General features: G+C 46.4%; 1 protein-coding gene across 1 annotated transcript in view; it reads left to right on the top strand.

Annotated features, from left to right (window-relative positions):
- Nucleotides 1–22,852, top strand: part of LOC135374467 (uncharacterized) — a 102,154-nt gene that overhangs the window by 61,980 nt on the left and 17,322 nt on the right. The window contains exon 9 of the mRNA XM_064607423.1: nt 22,279–22,403. Within this exon, the coding sequence (XP_064463493.1) occupies nt 22,279–22,403 (125 nt within the window). The remainder of the gene's footprint in view (nt 1–22,278; nt 22,404–22,852) is intronic.

Genomic DNA, 22,852 nt, shown 5'->3' with positions numbered 1-22,852 from the left:
TGGTATCTGACATAATCGTTTGGGTTGTTCCTCAACGGATGCAAGAGTGCCAGCACGCTATACTTGAAACACTCGTTTTCGTGATTCGGTGGGAGTTTGACGTTTGTGAGAGTCTTTGTTTTTCTCTTCAACATTTCGGGAAGCTCGATCGTGCACCCAATCCGCTTCGGTTTTAAGCGCGTTAGTTTTAAGTCGACACATTGGGCGTCGTTCGAGGTGAAACCAGACCCTTCTCTCGCATAGTTTTCAACGCGTTGCGAGGATTCTGCGATAGCAGCATTTATCGCGCCTTCGATTTCTTGGTGGTTATGAACCACTCTCAAGTGAAGGTTCACGTGGAGGAGATGAGAAGTTAACCCGTCGGCTCCGTCCTTAACCATGAGCGCTTTCGAGCACAGACAAAATTTGAAAGGCATGGGATAAGCTTCGAGGACGCGCGTGATTACTGGAGCTATGCTCGGTAGATAAAGTCGTAAATCGTCGACGTTGTCGTCGTGCGGGGAACAGAGAAGAGTGTACCTAGTAGCCGTTCCGTCAAATGCCTCATCAGTGACAAAGAAACGAAGGAATCGTCTCTCCCTGACGGAGGGATGATTCTCTACGACGTGTTCTCTCAATTCAACGATTCTACGACCCTGGACAGGCTCAGCTTCGTTTTGAAATTCTGGGCTCGCATCTGGTGATTCATCTCCAACCCTGCCAGACAGAGGAATGAAATCTGCATACGACTGATCCCCTTCCCACATGAGCAATTTGTCTGCATTGTCATGTCCATCTAGGGGTTCGTCGTCGTCGTCCGTTTCAGGTATTACGAAAGGCGGACTACTGACTCTGTCGTCGTCGTCGTCGTCATCTGAAAGGACGACTGGGCTATTACCGAGATTCTCTATTCTAGCTTCGTGCTCTCTTTCTACGGCCACGAGCATGGCATCGATGGGGTCGTACTGACATACGAGACAGCACGGCACTGCGGTCAAACAAAATCAGTACGGGATTTCCCCTCACGAAACAATGCTCACTTTTCCCTCCAGTTGAGGAGCGCTTGAGATTGATGATGAGAGAGGATAGGATGAGTCCCTGTGCGTTCAGTGTCATGCGGTGACAGCAGCTATCGCTTCCTGAAAAACAATGCCATACATAAAATACACTCACACAGCAGAACCGGTCAACTTACATTTTGCTCCACGAAACGTCTCACGTCGTGGATGAATGCCCCTCATGGGCTGTCGATCAATCGTCGTAGAACCAGCGCACCTTTTATAGTCGCTACACCGCTCTGCTCCTCCTCGCATTGCGACGGTGTCGTCTGTACTTTGACTACCCCGCCTTCCGTCTTTCGCGCCTTTTTGCGATGTCGCATATGACAATGATAATACCATCGACGTTGAATAAAACATTACACTAATTTCTAGCTAACACTCTGGGCCGACTTGTATATGACGACGAGAAGACCCAGAGTGGGATTCGAACCCAGGATCCTTCTACACTGGGCGCGACACACTAACCACCAGTCTAATTCGTACTGCTTGACGTTTTTCGTATTGCGGGGTTCGTGTCTACACACGTCACAACATGTTCAAACACGTCCAAACATGTTCAGACACGTTCAATGACGTCATAGAGAGAGAGAGAGAGAGAGGAACGAGTGTGTCCAGGGGCGACTTCGAGGTTCGTCGGCCGTGTCTGAACACGTCCAAACATGTTCAAACACGTCTTAACATGTTCAAACACGTTCAATGACGTCATAGAGAGTGAGAGGCAAAGCTTTACTATAAATGTCGAAGCGAATGGTCGATCGTCATTCCATCATGATCAGCTTGGTAGACCCTCGTAAGTAATACCCATGACGTCATCATCATCGTCGAAATGTTTGAAGAGTTTCGTTTCCAGTGTACAACACTTTTGCTGCGCGTGAAGTCGGTTTTTTCCCGCCTCACATATTTCGGGAGATTGGCAGTGCCCGCTTCTTCTGCACCAATTGTGGTGGATTGTGGTCCAAAGGTACGCTTCCTTGTTATTTTTTAATACGTTCTATAATCGTTCACATTTTTTCAGAGCAAAAGCATTGGACGGACCGATTGATTCGCCCGTTTCTCGGCTGTCGGACGGTACCGTTCGACGTACGTTGCGAAGGACTTCGACTATTGAAGGAAGATGGAGAAGATGGACCATCAGTGTCACTCTGTGACTGAAGAAGATTGTACGTGTGTGTTTGAGATATAAAAACACGCGTTTCTCACACTCCTTTCGTTGCAGATTACGAATGGCTACTGACGGGAGATCTACCCCTGGTCCTAACCTTCAAGCCTCCTCCAAAGACCTTCTTTTTGCGAATCGGCGATCAACTGACTACCTGTCGTTGCGGTGGACTCTGGTCGAGAAACCCCAGCCATTGGTTAGACTCGAGCCTTCGTCCGTATTTGGGCTGCCTTCCCGGCTACGAAACCAAAGCTGGAGCCTAATTCATGTGTAACGAGAAATAAAAAAAGGTTGTCTACTCTCATTCCATCACAGTCATGATGACGCCCGAGCAGAGGTTTGCCACCTTTGTGCAAACACGAATGTATCGGGACTTGCTGTGATTACGCGATTATATTCACGGCGATAGCTGCGAGGGAGACTTTCACTCGATTCTCAAGACGATACCCTTACGTCTGTTCACCGTCAGTGGGAAGATTGCAAAGAAAATGAAGCGTTTCGTAGATTACAAGCTCGAGATGCTGGAGAAGTATAGACGAGGAGAGACAGTCGACCCGTGTCTCATCAACGCGGGTTTCAACCGACCTATCGTCCATCGCTACTGGCTTCTCCACACATCCCTCGACGTCACGGTGCAAACCGGCGACGACGGTGAGCGTCTGGTCAGCACGTTGGAAGATCGTCTCGCAAGGGTCTTGTGTATGTCGTGAAAAAATAGACTATTTTTTACGAAACGAGTTCGCTCACGAGGAGACGTTTTATTGTTTTGTCATTCTCTTCGAGGTTACAGGAAAACATGGATACACAACTTTTCAAGCTGTAGCGTTTCGACATGCGCGTGGCTACGTAGATACAAAAAAGCCCGCAGTAAGGCGAAAAAGGCGATTGAATACACTTGTCGTTATACTCGTCCACTACAGGTAAGGTCCTTCGAAGGTTTGCTTCTAGGTACTCGGAAAGTCTTAGGGTGGAGGTGCCCTCGGAAAGCCGAATTTTACATTTCTGTTCGATTCCGTCGAAGCTGAAGCGCGCGCGTTCGCCTACGCGCTGGTTAATCGCAGTTAGAAGTGCTTGCGGCGTCGCATAATAGCCGGGAGGCAGATGTACTTGCAAAGATCGAGGAATTTTCGTCTTGATCGTGAAAGAAAATTGGCGCGCTACGGGGAGAGAGACGCGTAGCGTTTCTTCGTGTCCCTCGACGGGTGTGAGATGTAGCAGCTTGACAAAGGGTTCCGGTACGTGCAACCCTTTCGGTGTTTTCAGAGAGTACACGTTATCCGCGAATTCTAGCGAGGCGTCCAGCTTGTGCGTCTGGAAATACTTGTTGAGTGTGTTCCGTAGGGACGTGGTTTCCGAATTCAAAGTGACGTCGCCGAAAGCGACGGGTCCGGTGTGCTCCAATAAGATGGAGGTGGCTTCGCGTTCGCTCAATTTGGGAGGTTTCACCGCTCGACCTGCTTCGCGGGACGCTAGCGAGGCGTCGAGCGCCTGTGCGAGCCAAGGGTCCAATTCCACGGCTTTCACGTCCACGGGTAAGACGAAGTCGTATCGCGATTTATTGTACGCGAATGAAACGTTGAATTCCGAAAGGGCTTTTCCCAAATCCCTCTCGATATCCGAGGTGACACCAAAAGTTCTGCCGGCTTCGACCGTGTCCTCGAAAGAAGCCTCGATTTTCGCATCTTGCCTTTCGTACCCGATATTTAAAAAATTGTTACTTCTGCTGAGATCCATCAGACCGACTTTATACCGATTCGAGAGCTGAAGCGGACTATCGAAAGCTACCGTGAAGGCGTTGAGTTTATTCGAGGGAAACTTATCCATGCTGGCGTTCGAGAGCAGGTGGTCGTAGATGTCTGACATCATTTCCCAATCTTGACCACTTCGCTGCTCGGAACCCAACTGTCGTGTTCTTTGTCGTAACCGAACCAGCGAACCAAGGAGAAGCTCTGACCGTTCACTTGCTTCGTTCTCAGCACTTTCGTTACTGGCCAAGGCTGGTTGGCGTCTCGGGTTACGACGAGTACCTCCTCCGGGTAGAAAGATCCGTCCACTTCCTTACCCCGGTAATCTTCCAGGTGTACGACGGGAGGAGAGGTGTCTCTCAGGCGGGAGACGGTGAAAATCTGAGGCGACCAACTCCCTTCCGAGCTCTTATGAAAACCTTTTCTCTGTAGTAGGACCCTCACTTTATCCCCCAGTTTGAGCTTCTTTTTCACGGAGGGTACGACGGGCTTCCCATTTATCTTATTGGACAGCTCCAATTCGTTTTCGGGCGTGACTTCGGACGGGCTGATGCCCAAAGTCCTGTGTTTGGTGGTGTTGTAGTCGCGCACGATCTTGGGAAGCGCGGAAACGAAGTGGTATTTTCCCGTTACTCTAAAATAACGGAATATTCTGTCGCGTAAAGTGCGTATGACGCGTTCTGCCTGCGATGCTTTGATTACTGGAGAGAAGGTCGAATACATGTGTACCTTCTTTCGCGAGAGATACTCCTTGACGGTCTTGTTGTAGAATTCCCCGCCTCTGTCGCAAAAGATGCGTGTAGGTACGTTACCTCCCCGAAAAAATCTTATCATGGCCCTTTTCATTTCGGCGGGGCGCTTCGTCTTTAGTGGGAGGGTGCGCAGAAAGCGGGAGAGGGAATCGATTGCCAGGAGAATGTAGCGGTAGCCACCGTTGAATCTCTTGTATTTTGAAAAATCGGCGAGGTCCATTTGCCACACGTCGTTGATCTTGAGCGCGATGATGCGTCTCCTATTAAACTTTCTTCTGACCGGATGGTGGAGCGTGTAGGCATCCAGCTTTCTGAGAATGGCGAGAGCCTTCTTTTTGCTCAAGTGATGCGCTTTTCTATAGCGTTCCACACCCCCCAAACCACCCTCTCGTTTCTCATATCCCTCCATAAGTCGTCCACGCAATGGAGGCCTGCTGCTGCTGCTGTTGAGGCTCGCGAGATTTGGGTAGAGAAATCAGACGCAATAGTTTCGAGACTTTGGGGAACCAGGAAGGTTTCTTTCCCGTCTTACGTTGCAACAAGTAATTGACGAGTTCGTAAACGGAGGAGTGTCTGATGGGCTTGCCCGACACGGAGACACAACCCTCGCGATCCCAGGAAAGAACCTTCTTTAATTCCGAGACGACCCTTTCCGCTTCCTCTTCGTCCACCTCTGGAGAGAGGAGCGAATAGTCAGTCATTTGTAGCGTCGGACGCCTTGTTTTTATTGTCGTAGGGGTCAAATCCGTACTGCTTTAGTATGCGATACAGTGCTTGCAGTATGAGTTTCACTTTGACGTCGTCACTCTCCTTCGAGGAAAGAATGTTTCCGATGGAGGAGGTGGTCACTTCAATTCTCTTGGCCATTGGGGAAAAGGTTCAACACGGCGGAAAGCAGGAGAGGAACCACCGACGAAAGAACGCCCTGTCCTCGCTGCTGAGACAGATAGCGCTTCAAACGTTGCGGATTCTTGTGAATCTTTTTGTAGGCGAGTCGTCGTAAAAAGCGTTTGTGCTTCTTCAAACACGCGAACGTATCTGGAGCTAGAGCCACCTTTCCGTTCAATACATTGAGGCAAATTTCGGAGAGGTGTTTCATGTCGGACGAGGACGAACGTCTCAAGACGTCGCGACAGCGTGGAGGGGGTAGAGTGGAGAGTACTTTGAGTAAAGTGAGGTGAGGGCGGAGATTCATTTCGGAGCGTAGATATATTGACGTTCTCCCGGAAAGATATTGCTACGCAACCTGTGATCCTCGTGCGTATAGTTGTGAAGATCCACGAGTAAATATGCGTGGGGCGACGACATCGCTTGTTTATATGCGTCCAGAAAATACTCCAATATTTTTCTGCCAAATAGCTGTTGGCCGAAATGTTCCATCTGGTGCACGCTGCGCACGGTGCGCCACAGGACGACGTAACTGGCGTTGTAGGATATTGTTCTAAAATGGCTACTGTCGAAAAAGATGTTTTGAACGAGTAAGAAGATCGACGCGTTGGCGTGGTGAGAACCCCGAATGAAAAGATCGGCCACCTCCTTCAAGGAACCGGCGTCGGTCATGTGATCGTCGACGACGATCAGCGTAGCGCGCGACGTGTCCCACTCTCGCGGTAGCTCCTTGGTAAATTTTACGGAGTCCCCGAATTCGTCCTGCATGCTCGGCGAAGCATATTTCTGCACGTAGAATATTTGTGACGGAGGCTTGTCCACCACGTCGTTCAGGTTCCTCAGCACGTTAGCAACGAACGTAGATTTGCCGCACATGGAGGGGCCGCTTAAGATACAGCGAAAAGGATGACGGAAATGAAAAGGTTCGGGGGAAGACATGTTGCGTGCGTACACGTTTCACGAAGAGAAAGAAGAGACTGAGACTCGAAGAGAAATGCATCGCTTTTATTTACACATCCTCGTCGTCGTCCTCTACATCGGAACTGCGTTCCCAATACAGATTATCCAGGCTAAAGTTGGACTTCTTTTTCGCCAGTCTGTCCGCCGCTAAGATGCGGTCGAGCGTCTTCATCTTGTCCTGACACATTTCTTGACGCGCTTGCAACCATTCCAGGCGGTGGACTTGAAAGGCTTCCTCCACGATGCCGCGAATAAATTCGCGAAGTTCTTCGTTTTTTGTCTTTTCCTTGCGACGACGAGAAACGCAGGAGAATAAGCCACACATGGCGTTTTCCACGTATCGGTCAGAATGATGACGCGAGCGCGGTGCGCGCTGCCTTTATACAGATAAACGCGCGGGCGCAAAGAACGGAGAATGAAACTGAAACCACCCGTCGCCGCTAGGAGCGCGCGCGCAGCGGAGAGCCGAAACTGAAAATACCCGCGGGCGGCGCAGAGGGAGCTAAAAGCGCGCATGCGCGGACGGGTGGAGCAGAGGGCGCGCGCGCATCCATAGCTGCCGCTGCGCGTCGCCTCACTCAGTTTCTCTCGGGCTGTCACGGAAGACGGACGTGCGCTCCCCGCGCTCGCTCAGTTTCTGGCTGGCTCTCGTACAGAGCAGACATGTGTTCCCCACGCTCGCTCAGTTTCTGCCTGGAAGTTGCCGCGGGGGAAAAGGTGAGTGATTTGACGCGCTCCTTTTCTTGTATGTTTGCCGTGTTTAGCGGTGACCGAGCTCGTGTTAAGCCTTTCCTCGCATGTTTAGACTTGTTTTGTGGTGTCCAAGCCTGTTGACGCATGTTTAGCGATGTGTGCCCAGTGGTTCCCGCCTTGTGTTAGCTGCGTAGTGTTAAGGTTAGGCCTAAGCGCGGTCCTTTTCTCGTATGTTTGCCGTGTTTAGCGGTGACCAACGAGTGATTTGACCGTGCTCGTGTTAAGCCTTTTCTCGCATGTTTAGACTTGTTTTGCGGTGAGCAAGCCTTTTGTTCGTGTTGACGCATGTTTAGCGATGTGTGCCCAGTGGTTCCCGCCTTGTGTTAGCTGCATAGTGTTGTGACGTTGAGGTTAGGCCTAAGCGATCGTCCCCGTAAGCCTTTTTCCCCGATGTGTACTGTTTTCTCCGTGCTGTTTTAGCAGTAGCGGTTAGACCTTTTCTCTCGCATGCCTAGACTTGTTTAGCAGTGCTGCCATTTTTACCTGCCGCTAGTATCTTGTTCTCTGTCTTTCTCCTCTAGAGCTATGATGGTGGCGCCATCTGGTGTGATGCCTTGCAACTAAGTGGCCACCTGTCGTCGATCTCTGCAACTACCCGACGTCAACAAGCGCTGGTCACCCAGGAGCCGTTTCTTCGCCGGGGCATCGTTGATTTTCGAATAAATTGTTTCTCTCCACTCTATTTCTATCTTTTCATTTTATTTTCTACATATTTTTTATTTTTTAGCAGCTCAACTAGCCCACAACTCACACAGTGGTCTGGACACGTCCTAGATGCTCCCCAATTAGTGTAATTACTCCCTGAATTATCCTAATTACTGTGGGGGTCCCAAATTGCTCTAATTGCTCATTAATGGCGTCCAGGCCACTGTGTGAGTTGTGGGCCAGTTGAGCTGATCATATACTACTGACATCTCCATGTCACGACCAGAGGGCTACGTAAAAGATGGAGAAGGCCACCTCGTGTGCAGACTGAAGGAACCCATCTACGGACTCAAAAAAGCCGCTAGAGCTTGGAACGAAAGGCTTAACGAGGTGCTACTTGAACATGGCTTGTGCAGAAGCAAAGCGGATCCTTGCCTCTACACGAAGTACACAGACAGTTGGTTGTATGTACTAGCATATGTGGACGACATAATCATTGCACATGAGAATGACGGTTGTATTCAAGAGCTACTAGAACTGTTGAATCACCACTTCGGAACGAAGGATCTTGGAGATGTTACACACTATCTTGGAATTGAAGTTGAGCGTGAAGCGGACGGGAGTTTCCTTCTCAGTCAACGCAACAAAATCGGCGGCCTCCTAAGTCGATATGGCATGGAGGACGCAAGGGGCGCTGCCACTCCTATGGACGCAGACTATCTCCAGTGTAGGGGAGACGAGGATTTGTTACCAACAAGTCGTAAGTACAAAGAAGCAGTTGGGGCTCTACTGCATATATCGACGACAACACGGCCAGATATAGCGTTTGCGCTAGGCGTCTTGTGCAGATGAGTTAGCTGTCCACGTCAGAGAGACTGGAACGCACTAAAACGAGTACTACGTCACCTCAACCATACTAAGGACATGAAACTGAAATTACCAGTAACCGTAGTACTCAAGCTTTCATGCTACGTCGACGCTGATTGGGCAGGAGACCCTCAAGACCGGAAATCAACATCGGGGTTTTTGTTTAAGCTTCCCTGCTGGAAATAAAGGGCATGATCTCAATGAATTCTCCCGCAGTTCCAATGAGATTCAATGTGAAATCAGACGACCAATTTATTCAATGTGCATAAGAGGAGTATTTCTCATTGAGGGAATTGGGAGTTTTGCAGGGAAGCGGCCTTCGCGACAACGTGTTCCACCATGTTGTGTGGCGAAGGCTGCGCACAGGGAATAAAGAACCAATTCAAGGAATTGGTCTAATGAGTATCAATGAGAAACGCTGACTTCCAATTGATTTAATGAGACACTCCACCAATACAAGGAATGCGAAGCCAATTGAATGAATTGGCCCAATGTGAACGAATGAGACACGATCATTCCCAACTGAAGGAATGAGATGCTACCTTTTCGGCGCCGTAGCACGTTTCTCCATCCGCGCTCCAAAATAGTTCGCGTGATTTCAAATGTTTTTGAATATTTCCTCAAAGGTACAGGAGCCGTGGTATAACCTACTGTTGCGCCTCCCACTTGAAGCTATTGTGTTGCAATTCATGCAATATTGCACTGCACAGAAGTGGAAGCGTCCGCCAGTCGCCAGCGGAATAGTCAGTCTCTTATGAATCGTCGAAGTGTGAGGATGGCGGTCGCGCGTCTGCATCAATTCGCCCTTTATCTTTATGATTTTTGCCGTTTGAAGGTACGTAGTTGACGTGTAAGGCGTTCCTGCTCTTTGTATGCCTTTACCCCTGCAGGTATTATGAGCGCTGACGGAAAGATAGCAAGATGAAGTGGAGTGTTTTAGTGACTGTTACCAACCGCGCTGTGTGAAACGGTACGTAATATGCTTTTTTGCCTTCTGACATTATAGCGACGTCATTTGAAATTGTATTTCAAATATTATATGAAGTGTGAAGTGTATCTGAAATGCTATTTCGTGCAGGTTGAGCCTGTACAAGGCGGCAGGCAAGGAAGTCTTTGTCACGATGTGACTATCACGACGTCGTGGGAACGCAGTCTCGCCTAAGTTGGATATGCGTTAATTTTCGCTCAAGTACAAGACAGTGTGGTCGTCGAAAAACTCGGTGATTGAAGAAAATTTCCCCCCTGCGTTGTGCGCTGTTCGTTGTTTGGACGTTGCGAGAACGAGCCTCCATGGATTACGGTAGTGTGTGTTGGTGATGAACGTAGGTACGCCTTCAAAGACGCGTAAGTGCTGAATTGAGTATTTGTTCGTGCTATTTATTGTTTCGTGTGGTTTCTCAGTTCCATGAATACTCACACCTGTGCAAGTCATTTGAAATAACTTTTCGTTTTTGTGTCTTGCTATTTGTCATAGTTTCACACCTGCTGTATTGTTATGTGAACAATAAATTTTCACGAAGAAACCACACCGAGTGTATTTCTTTTTGCAGCCACAACTTCTTTCATTCTTCAACGTAACTTTCATTAGGAGCAACGGTTTTGAATGTTACTACTCATTAAAAAAAGTGCATTGGCAGGGAGAATATCAGGGTGACTTCAGTGGGAAATTCCATAGTGCAGCACGTTGGCTCAATGGGACGCAAGACTGACCTCGAATGAATTTGTATGGGTGCTATTCAATGTGTCTCGAATTGGGCCCCATTGACTTCTACAGAGGATTTTCATTGAGACCAATTAAAACACCAGTTGTGTCCAATATAATATTTGTTCCAAATCATCTATTCGGAATTGGAATTTCAGTTGATTTTTTAATGGTGTTTGTCTGAAAGACGTCCAATTGAATTCAATGAGTTTTTCGGAAAATCTTCAATGGGACCATTTCTAGCAGGGTTGGTGAGAGCAGTGTGTCTTGGGGCAGCCGAAAGCAACTCTGTGTTGCATTATCGTCCACCGAAGCCGAATACGTTGCCGCAGCGAGTGCTTCTCAAGAACTGCTTTGGCTACGTCAGCTGTCACTGGATTTGGGAGCGCCACAGGCTGAACCAATGGTTATTTACGAAGACAATCAAGGCTGCATCAGGCTCACCGTGGATGCAAGCTCCAACACTCGGACAAAGCACATAGACATTCGCTACCATTTTATTCGTGACTTGGTTAGTCAAAAGGTAATTCGATTCGAATACTGTGACACCAAGAATATGGCGGCGGACTGTTTCACGAAAGCTCTTTGCAAACAAAACTTCGAACGACTGAGAGCTCAAGTGGGAATTGTAGGGAATCGTTGTTAACGAGTTGGGGTGTTGGATAACGGTAACGACGGATTGAAGTTTTTCTTTCTCTTCGTTTTATCTGTGGTGCGGGGCTCGCTATGCTTTGCACGCTTCGCACGTTATTCTATTTAAGTACGTTCTGCTAACAGTTTCACATTTGATTTTTCTGTGTGGTTCATCTATATAGAACTTTCTGCTGCAAGCTATCACAAAACTTGATGTAATTAAATTTGTTTCTCGTTTTTTGATTGAGTATTGTTGCTACCATTTAATAATTTGGACTTTCACTAGATGTTCAATAACCATATCGCATCTGTACAAACTTAGTCGACTTGTCAACCACTTTGACGAAAGATTTCCGTTTCAAGGAAAGGATACGAAAATATAGTTATCCCCGCGAATATATATCGACATCTATTTGCGCGGCACAATAAAATATATCGCCTTTGAGCTATCTTATCTGACCTCTAGAACGTCCTGTTTGCTGGACGAAGGAATTAGCCCCCAACCCTTTGAGTGATAAAGCATGGGAGTTGATTCGTCTTGGTCATTTAGATAGAGATATAAAATCTCCCGGCGTTAAGGAAAAGAGTGAAAACCGAGATGGGCGATTCCACGCGAAATGATCCAGCGGACCTGCTCGGCCCTCACAAAACTATCGCAAATTTTTACGAAGATTTTTTTAGCTGTCCCTAATAGTGCAAAACGCCACACCACGAAACATTTCTTCCCAAATCTCAATGTTGCGGGTGCTAGACACGAGCAAAGTTCGCAGCGCTGGCGCAAACCGTGCCTAGCGTGAACGGCAGGTGCGGCTCATGGAAAGCACCTAGAAGTATGCGGTTTTCATTTGCGTATAGAGGAAGCCATGCTCTATACAGCGTTCAAATCCCGGTTGTCGTGCTGTAATCGGTGCAGGTATACAAAGGCCGCAAATTTCGCAATTTTCCTCCTACTTCGCGATTTTTTTGTGGAAAATCAAACCATTAAATTTTAATGAATATTTTTTCCTGTCAAGGTCCCAAGGAATACTTCAACAGGAAAAATCGCCAGACACGTAACTTTCATAGTCATCGCAGGAAAAAAAAGGAAGCATGCGATTTTTCCAAAATTCGCTACAATCGAGCGTAAAACACGCGATGAAGAGGTCGGTAGAGACGCATGAAACCAATGCCGTTTTATAGAACGAGCCTTCCTCTACAACATATTAAAAAATCTTCAGGGTGTTTTTTTTTTTTTTTTTTACAGGAGAAATTTTTTTTTTTTTTGTAGTAGAGGGTATTACGGCCACACTGACCCACGTTGCATGTATGCGCTGGGGTCCTATATTTGTTTCTTGGGGTGCCGTTTTAACTCTTCGTATTTCCGTTTTTTTTTCTGGTTGGTTCAATATGACAACCACCCGGACCAAAGGAACATGGCTCCAGTTGAGCGCTGTGGAGTTCCAATTCAGCAGTATGAATATTATAGGCGCGTAGATGCTTGTTCACTTGATGAAAGTTCCCTTTAACTGTCACATTTAAATGCTGAACAATTCAGAAAAAATATTAATCACGAAAAGTCTAAGAATTATAACACTAGAGGAAAAGACGAACGTACGAAAAAGTCATTTAGAATGCAGTACTGGAAACGACGAAATCTCGTGGTGGTGGTTTTCATCGTCCATGCTGTCCTAGTTTCCAGTGAGGCTCACAGCTATATAAAGCCTTGCACCATTCGCGTATGGAAACGTGTACCCGCGGATATCCACAAGAAACTTCTGGGTTCGGATGAAATATGGACGCTTGTTGTGATCTGCGGACCGGACGCGGATGGCTCCGGCTCAGGAGCGGGTCAGACGCGGATAAACCGCGAGACTGCGCCATCAGTTTGCTTCACGCTCGCGCACCTAAGAAAAATCTCTGTCGTCTCGAGTCGAGGTGCGCGTTCGGCGCCGATCTTGCGTTTCACTTGCAATAAACTCTACTTATTCCGTTTGGTCATGCACCACATAGCATGGTCTGGCATGGTAAGATGCACCACACACTGTTTGGTGCAAAATGTGTTGCTGTGCTTGGTGCAGTATAATCTTTCGCTGAAGCTAATTCTGTACTTGCTGTCGCGTATTCTTTTTTAGCATCATGGACGCTCAGGACCTGTCCTCGCTACAAAAGCTATGCCCCTTAGGGGTTTTCACTGTCAGAACGAAAGAGATGAAGTCGCCCGTGTGGATGAAGTTTGGTGACAGCTTTTGTTGTTGGCCTTTTTTTTCTGTTTTGTTTGAGTTTGAGTTTGATTATAGAAAAAAAAGGAAGATAATTGCTGTTTTGTGCTGACGGGAAATAACGTTTATTTCTTGGAAAATTGGCCTGATATATCGAGCATAGAAACTCAACTATTGCTGCATGCCGAGGGAGACGCGGATTGACGCAGATTCGGATAGGATGCGGATGTGGAAAAGCTCATCCGCGCAGGGCTTTAGCTCACACGACAAAAAGTATTACTTGGACCTGCCCATCACCGCTAATCCCCAATCTCCGTTGCCGACACCGTGCGCACCGGAAACAATACCATGAACTTTACCACCCAGGATTGCAATACGCGTGTTATGCGTAGAAGGAAAGAAACAGAAAACAGAAGGAAAGAAACCTTGCAGAAGTCTGTGCCACAGCATATTGCTTGCTTATTAAGACCCAACCAGACAAGAGAAAAATTGAAAATGTAGAGAATTAAAACAGGAGCCCAAGAAACAAATATAGCACCACAGCGGATACATGCAACGTGGGTCAGTGTGGCCCTAATACCCTCTACTACAAAAAAATTATTTTCTCCTGTATACAAAAAAACACCCTCGAGATTTTTTAATATGTTGTAGAAGAAGGCTCGTTCTATAAAACGGCATTGGTTTCAGGCGAGCTCAGAGCTCAGAGCTCTTCCGACCTCTTCATAGCGTGTTTTACGCTCGATTGTAGCGAATTTTTGAAAAAATCGCATACTTCCTCTTTTTTTCCTGCAATGACTATGAAAGTTACGTGTCTGGCGATTTTTTCTGTTGAAGTATTCCATGGGGCCTTGGCAGGAAAAAATATTCAATATTCATTAAAATTTAATGGTTTGATTTTCCACAAAAAAATCGCGAAGTAGGAGGAAAATTGCGAAATTTGCGGCCTTTGTATACCTGCACCGATTACAACACGACAACCGGATTTGGACGCTGTGTAGAGCATTGCTTCCTCTATACGCAGGAGAAAACCGCACAGTTCTAGGTGGTTTCTATGAGCCGCACCTGCCGTCCACGCCAGGCACGGTTTTCGCCAGCGCTGCGAACTTTGGTCGTGTCTAGCACCCGCAACATTGAGATTTGGGAAGAAATGTTTCGTGGTGTGTCGTTTTGCACTATTAGAGACTGCTAAAAAAATTTTCGTAAAAATTCGGGATCGCTTTGTAGGGGCCGAGCAGGTCCGCTGGATCATTTCGCGTGGAATCGCCCAGTTGTAAACATTACATATTTGCTATGTCTTGGATACCTCCATCAAGGTTCGTAGTGTTTGTTAGAATGAAAATTGTATGTTGGTCGATTTCATGATGGTTCAATGATAGATTGTTTTCCTCTGTTGTTGTTTACATGTCGCCGCTTAGAGTGTTCCTCTGTTCTTCAGCGTTAAGTCTGTGCTATATTGTAATATTTCTCCTTTTGATAGATTATGATTATGATTGGGAGTTTAATGGCGCATTGACAACAAAGACCATAATGCGCCATAAACTGAGGTATGGTTGAGACAGTGGTGATGTTATGGTTATTTAGGACCAAACACGATGACTAATAAAAGATGAGTGTATACGTGTAAGACTACAAAAGGCTAATAACGCCAACATCTCTCAGGAAATCAAAGACGCTTGTAAAACGGACGAGAGCCTCGTCACCAGGCAATAGGGCTGGGTGAAGAGGTAACAAGTATTTATAAAATACGTTGAAGTGATGTTTGAGATGGATTTCATGATGTGTGCATGTGATTAGTATGTGTACAACAGACAGGAGCTGACCACAGTGCGCACACTGAGGTGGCTCCTCTCTCCGAAGTAAGAACCCATGTGTAAGGTACGTATGGCCTATACGTAACCTTGCTCGTAAAGTACACAACCGGCGGTTTTCCAGCCGGTCTCCTGTATCCTGAATGTGAGGTTTAACCAAGTGGAGCTTGTTATTTGTCTGTGTGTTCCAAAAGGATTGCCACATTATATGCAATGCTTTCTTGAAGGTGTGATGTCATTTTGGAGAGCAGCTGCAGCTGCTTGATCTGCCAACTCATTGCCTTTGATGCCTACGTGGCTGGGTACCCAGCATAGGATGAGGGAATACCCATCTGTTCTTATCAGACTGGCTAAAGGTCTTGCTCGCTGCAAAAGAAAGTTCTTTGTTGTGTGCTTACTACAAATTGCGTTAATGGACTTAAGGAGTCTGTATATATGCCAGAAGACTTTATAGAATCTTGAAGGATGTAGTTGAGAGCCAAGATAATGGCGTAAACCTCGGCAGTAAAAATTGATGCAAATGTTTTTATACGATGAGACCTTGTGTACGCGCCACAAATCATGGCACAAGTCACTCCTGCACTAGACTTGGACCCATCTGTGTAAGTCTCAGTATGGTTATCAAAGCTGTCTTTCAAGTGTGCAAACTCTTGTTGAAGTACTGACGAGGCGCTGTCTTGTTTCTTGTATTTTGCCAAAGAGATGTCAGACCTTGGAGGTGGTTCCCAGGGTGGGAGTTTTCTGCTACACTCTGCAACTTGTAGGTCACAGGACGAGAAACCGTGGCAATCAAACTCTGATGCAATTCGCAAAGAGAATGGAGGGACGACAGAGGGCTTGTTAATGAACAGCTGTTTAAAGCGTGTGTGCTTGACGCAAGTCGAGGCTGGATTTTGGGGTAGACTATTTATTCTAAGTGCGTACGATGTACCGAGATAAGAACGCCGTCTTTTCAAGGAGCATTCCTTCGATTCAACATATAGACTCTGTGCTGGAGACGTTCGGAAGGCGCCAAGCACGAGCCTGAGCCCCTGGTGATGGACAGGGTCCAGGGCTTTCAACACAGACTCTCGAGCAGAACCGTAGACAAAGAACCCATAATCCATTTGGGAACGAATACATGCAGTATATACTTTGTGAAGTGTTTCCTGGTCCGCACCCCAAGATCTGTGAGAAATGATTTTTAAAATGTTTAGTGACTTGACACACTTTATCTTTAGGTTTTGGATATGAGCCTTGAAGGTCAGCTTCGAGTCGAAAGTAATGCCAAGAAATTTGGCTTCTGGTTGAACAATGATATCTTGTCGGTTAAGCTGCAGCGTAGGTGGTGAGAACAGTCCTCTAATCCTAGAGAAATGGACACACACAGTTTTCTCAGCTGAGAATTTAAATCCATTTGATGAAGACTACTTGGCCATATTGTTAATGGCCACCTGCATCTGTCGTTCGTATATTGACAGATTCGTGGAGCAACAAGATATTTGAATGTCATCCACGTACAAGGAGAAAGATATGGAGGGTGGGATGACATTGGTTGATTTTCACAATAAATAAAACAACACTGAGAACGGATCCCTGCGGGACACCATTCTCTTGTACGAAAGGGCGGGATAGAGTGGTTCCCAGTCGCACTGTAAAGGATCTGTGCTGGAGGAAGTTTGAAATGCATCTAAGGAGTCTGCCCTCCACGCCAAAAGAGTAAAGATCCTGCAGAATACCGTGTCGCCACGCAGTGTCATACGCTTTCTCTAAATCAAAGAAAACAGATAAGCAATGTTGTCTTCTGACGAAGGCTTCACGGATAGTGGTTTCTAGCCGAACAAGGTGATCCATAGTGAAACACCTTGTTCGAAAACCACATTGAAATTCAGAAAGGCAATTATTTTATTCCAGATGATGAACCAGACGGTTATTGACCATTCGCTCAAACGTCTTCCCAATATAACTCGTAAGGGCGATAGGTTTGTAACTGGCTGGGTTCGATGCTTCCTTTCTTGGCTTGAGAAGGGGAATGACAGTCGCAGTCTTCCATAATACTGGTAACGTTCCCTCTGCCCAAACGCGGTTAAAGAAAAGGAGCAACAATTTTGTTGAGTCATCAGACAAGTGGCACAGCATAGAGTAGGTTACTGTGTCTGGGCCCGGGGCAGTGGCTTTAGCAGCGAATAGGGATCGCTGAAGCTCCACCATCGTGAACGGCTGATTGTATACGTACTCATCACCACCACTCATTGGAATTTTTCGTTTCTCAGTGTTTCTTTTTACTCTAAGAAATTCGGGACTGTAATGGGATGAATCAGAGATGCATTCAAAATGTTGTCCGAGCGCATCCGCACACCTGCCCGTTGACTTCTAAAAGAGGGATTGTATAACTGCGGTGTTCTCCTCTGATTTTGCGAAGTCTGTCCCCTACTACTTTGGATGGGGTACTGTGAGATAGAGAAGGCACGAAGTTGTGCCAAGATGACCGCTTTGCTTGTTTACGCGTCCATCTGGCCTTGGCTATCGCCTTTTTAAACAAAAGAAGATTTTGTGATGTGGGGTACCTCCGAAATGTACCCCACGCACGATTTTGAAGTTTACGAGTTTCCTTGCACTCGCTGTTTCACCATGGCTTCGGTCGTTTCGGTAGACGACCAGAAGTCTGGGGAATGGATTGTGTTGCTGCATCGAGGATGACGTTGGTAATTACATTGTTGGCCTCTTCAACTGTCATCCTCTCCACAGGGATTAACGTTAGGTCACATTTTTTAGAGAAAGCATTCCGGTCACCATGTTAGAGCTTCCATCTAGGGGGCATGCTGTCAGACTATTGACTGCACACATATATTTCAGGATCACTGGAAAGTGATCACTCCCAAGTGGGTTTTCTTGCACGCTCCATTCTATATCTTGATATAGACATGGACTGCAAAGTGATAAATCTAAGACCGAGAAAGACTGACTTGAACAGTGGACATACGTAGGTGCTCCTGTATTTAAAAGACAGATGGAGGTTGATAACAAGACCCTTTCCAATATTTTCCCTCGGCCGTCGGTTCTTGTACTGCCCCAAAGCGGATTGTGGGCATTAAAGTCGCCTAAGAGTATAAATGGAGTTGGAAGTTGGCTGATTAAGTGTTCTATATCTCTCTGTGCAAAACGTCGTGATGGTGGCAAATAGACCGAGCAGATAGTGACAATTCTGTCCAGACACATCTGCACGGCTACGGCTTCCAAGTCTGTAACCAATTGGACTTCTTTGGACGGAACAGTTCCTCGTGTGACGATAGCCACGCCACCAGACGCGCGAGTGGCGTCTGTTCGATCTCTTCGAAATACATTGTGTCTACGAATTGGATTTGGTGTGTGTGTGTTTAAATATGTTTCTTGGAGGCAGAAACATGCTGCATTGTACTTGTCAAAGAGATCGTTAATGTCGTCTAAGTTATAAAGTAAACCACGGCAGTTCCACTGGAGGAAGTGGTTCATAACGGTCACACTAAAAAGGAGGAAAAGAAGGCGCAGCACTTGGTGACACCTACTAGAAAAGACTTGTACCATTTAGGGGGTTGGACCCTTCGCGGGGGTTGTTTCTGTTGGTCATTCCCTTTGAAACCCCTTCCTCGTCCTTTTTCTCGTTTTTCCTTCCCTTGTGAAGGAATGCTGGGGAGGCTCAACGATGACTTCTGCGACATGCAGTCGTCATCGTCGACCTCCATACTTTGGGTGCGTTTTTGGGAAGAAGTTTTTACGACCCCGTACCAAACTGACTGTCTGCCATCGACCTTAGTGGAGGCCGTGGCTATTTCTTTCTGGCCAGTTGAACGGCTGGCCTCCGTCACGGCAGAAGACACTGGAGTGTCCCCAGCCTTCTGAGGTTGGGGAGTGTAGAGTGGGGACTCAGAACCCGAAAAACAGGTCTGTGGCGCCACTCCCCTAAGCACCACGTCGGAGAAACTTCCTTTCTTTCTGAACTCGAGCTGTGCTCGTGCAGCTTTGTAGTTTAAGTTCTGCTCTGTTTTTATTTTCACTATTTCTTTTTCTTCTTTCCACCGTGGGCAGGACCGAGAAGAGACAGGGTACCCCCCCTCACAATTAGCACAATGGAAGTCTTTTTTACATGATTCAGGAGTATGCTCTTTGCCAGCACATCTGGGACACACCAACTGTCCTCGACAGACTTGGGAGCTGTGCCCAAACCGCTGGCATTTGAAACAGCGACGAGGGTTAGGAATAAATGGTCTGACATGACAATTGACTTAACCGGCTTTGATGGTAGAAGGAAGTGCGTGCAGCTTAAATGACAGGATGATGTGCTTTGTCGGGATCTCCTTGCCATCTCTCCGAATAATTATCCGTTTGGCAGACACGACGCCTTGCTCTTGCAAGCCCTCTTCGATTTCAGTTTCGCTGCAGTCGATTAACTCTTCTTCGGAAATGACTCCCTAAACGGTGTTCAGTGTTCGGTGGGTTGTAACTGAAACAGGTATCTCCCCGATCTTCTTTAGAGATTGCAGTGCTGTACTTTGTTGTTTATTATTGACCTCTACCTGAATGTCTTCTGAGCTCAGTTTCTTGGCCTGAAACGACTTTCCTATTACGTGTTCGAGTGCCCTAGCAACAAGAAAAGGTGATGCTTTAGATAGTTGTATGGTCTCGTCATCTGAGTGAAGAATCAGGAACTTGGCAAACCAAGGTTCCGGATAACTTAGGTCAGAGAAATGCAATGTTCGTTCTTCGGTGCGGCTCCTCTTCGGGCGCCGATTGGGTTTTTTTGAGGTGATTGTGTCCATAGAAAATAATGAATGACATTCGGTGCAGATGTCCTGCCGCCCACCACGGAGCCCAACCAGGGGACCGCGCATCACTCAGTAGCAGGTACCTCTGCATGATACCCAAGTGCAGCTTTCTGGAGAGTGAAAAGAACTGCCCAAGGTTGACCCTTGCCGCCAAAGATGATGAAAAGTGGAAGGAAGCGAAAAGGAGAGAAGATAAAGAGAAAGCAATGAAAAGCTGGATGGCGACTAGCTGAATAATCCTGGCCGGGCCTTCCAGGACCACCCGACTATGGGAAGCAGGGGCCAAAGCGGTGTGTTGCTTTCCCAAGGGGCCCCGAAGGGTCCTAAACAACCTCCAGGTCCACTCAACCGCCAAAATCCCCATTTCCCCAGACACGGGAAAGCCACGCTCAGCTATACGTGGGGGTCTCCCTCCTGCGGCGATCCAACCGTGAATGCAGGAGGGGGCTACTGCGGCTGCTGCCGGGCGATGGGGGCGCCAATTTTCCGACGCCGGGTTTGACAGATTGATTAGCTATTATTTCTCTATGTGTTGGATGGTGTGCACGTTTGGCTTTCTATTAATTGTAGCTGTTGATTGTGTTGTTTCTTGTTATTTCGTTACGTCTATTGCAATGATGGTTCTCACACGTAGGAATATTTATAATACACCTTGTAATTTGATTGTAATCATATTGATTAGGAATATCTTCTTTGTAGTGGTATAGATTTTATTTCTTCTTGTGTTCTTGTCGTTCTTGTTCCATGTTCTTCCATACATCTAACGGCACCCATCTTCTACAAATCAGGGCAGATATCATCAGAGCTGGTTGTTGGCTAGGAGCGTGCTATGTGGTGAAGTTCATTTTTAACATATCTATTTTCTGTGTTGGATTCATAAAACAAAGTAAGGTTTGTAGAGTCTCTTAGAATGAAAATTGTATAGTGTTCGAATTGTATAGTGTTATTGTGTGTTCGATTAGATTATGTCACGAGGATGATTTTATGATAATTAAAATGATAAATTATTCTCCTCTGCTGTTTTGATTAAGAATAACTTCTTTGTAGTGGCATAGATTTTATTTTCTCTTGTGTTCGTGTCTCATAGTCTTCCAGGGTCTCCGCTGTTCACAGCTAATTACATACAACTATCAGAACTTCCCGCTGTTGCACTGATGGTTCTCACGTATAGGAATATTAGACTTTTTATAGCACAACTTATAATTTTGTTTATAATCATATTGATTAAGAATATCTTCTTTGATTAAATGTGGTGATCGTTTCTCGTTTTGCTATTATTTCCCTACATGTTGGATGATTGGTTCTATGTTCATGCTATATGTGGATTCGAATTATTTCCTTATGTCTGCACTATTCACTTCAATAGAAATTGATTAATTAAATTTGTGTCATGTTGGAATATGAAACTTAGATTCCCTATGGCGCTCGAAATTACTTACATGTATCGTGTTCTCACATCTCAGGCTTTTTATAATAAAACTTGTAATTTTGATTGTGATCGTATTGGTTAAGAACATCTTCTTTGATTAAAATGTGCTCTCCCTTCTGATTCACTGAAAACATGTGTGTATGATTACAGTTAATAAAAAATATTGTGTTTGATCTGTGATACCTATTCAATCCTATTGTATCTTACCTGTAATAAGTATTTCTTTGTTACGTGTATTGTGTTTCTTCTGCTTCAGGTTTTTTGGCTGGGTTTTTCTCCTCCACACAGAATCACAGCATAATTCCTAGCACTATTGACTTTGATAAATATATTTTCACTTGTACTTTTGTGTATGGCTATCCTTTGCATGTAAAGAGCCTACTGCACACCTGTTGTAGCTGAAAAAAATTATGATTGAAGTCGACACAGATTGAAAAACGACAAAAGAAGTCGACCCAGGCTGAAAAGTGGGAGCTGGTAAGCGCGCACGCAGCCCTCCGGCCATGCGCTACCCACCGGTAAGCGCCTCCACCCGAGCGCCGCCCGGCGGGTGCAGGAACAAATACGTGACCCAAGTCGGCCAAGCCTCAAAAATGTCGAAAGAAGTCGACCCAGGCTGAAAAATGTGAGGGTAAGCGCGCATGCAGCCCTCCCCCCGCCGATAAGCATGTGGACAACCCTCTACACACGCGCCGCGCGGGGAAAAATACGCGCAGGGCTCAGGGCAGGGCCCAGGGGTCCATGTCGTAGTTTCGCCCTGCCGTAGTTTTGGCATGACAGAATACTACTTGCCGCTTCCAAACTGGCGGAAAAAGCTGCTTATTCGCTCGTGCGCAGCTCACTGCGTTGTTCATTCGGCGCGAACCTCTGTTACGTGCCCCTGTAGTTTAACAGCTATTTCTGCACGATGTTTTCCAGTATGATGCAGTACAGCCAGAATTGTCTTCAGGACACGCTGAAACAACAAGGATGCGATTCCGAAGACTTTTTGCAGGGGTTCACTCGGAAAGTTGAGACTCAGTGTGGAACGTCCAAGTCGTTCTGTAAGTACAATAAAAGAAGAATGAAGCAGGGATAACACATAATACGAGGCTTGGGACAACAGTAGTCTTTGTAAGTCCAGTGATAAATATCCCTCCGGCGATCAAAATCATTACATTGGGACATTGCAGTGGGACTTAATGGTAGTTGAAATCGAGGAGGATCGCCAGACTGTCAAGCTGAATGTCAACGAAACGAAATCACAATGAAAACGAGATCAATATGCAAGCAAGAAATTAAACTGAGAAGAAAAAAGTGTTTTATCGGGGGGCCTCGCTTTCTTTTTCTCGGCTATGTTTTACATTCCCACTTGCATTAAACGAGCCCTCAGCTGCTTGTATTTCTAGCGGAAATACCTTTTTCTCTTGTAATTTAAATCTTAGCGGAATAGCTACTCCGCTATTGAAACAAAAATGTCAAATGCTTTGGCGGTTTTATGTTGCGCATCCAG

Source organism: Ornithodoros turicata, unplaced genomic scaffold (genome assembly GCF_037126465.1).
Source record: "Ornithodoros turicata isolate Travis unplaced genomic scaffold, ASM3712646v1 Chromosome65, whole genome shotgun sequence".
Taxonomy (NCBI): Eukaryota; Metazoa; Arthropoda; class Arachnida; order Ixodida; family Argasidae; genus Ornithodoros; species Ornithodoros turicata.
This window is presented reverse-complemented; position numbering and strand designations above follow the sequence as displayed.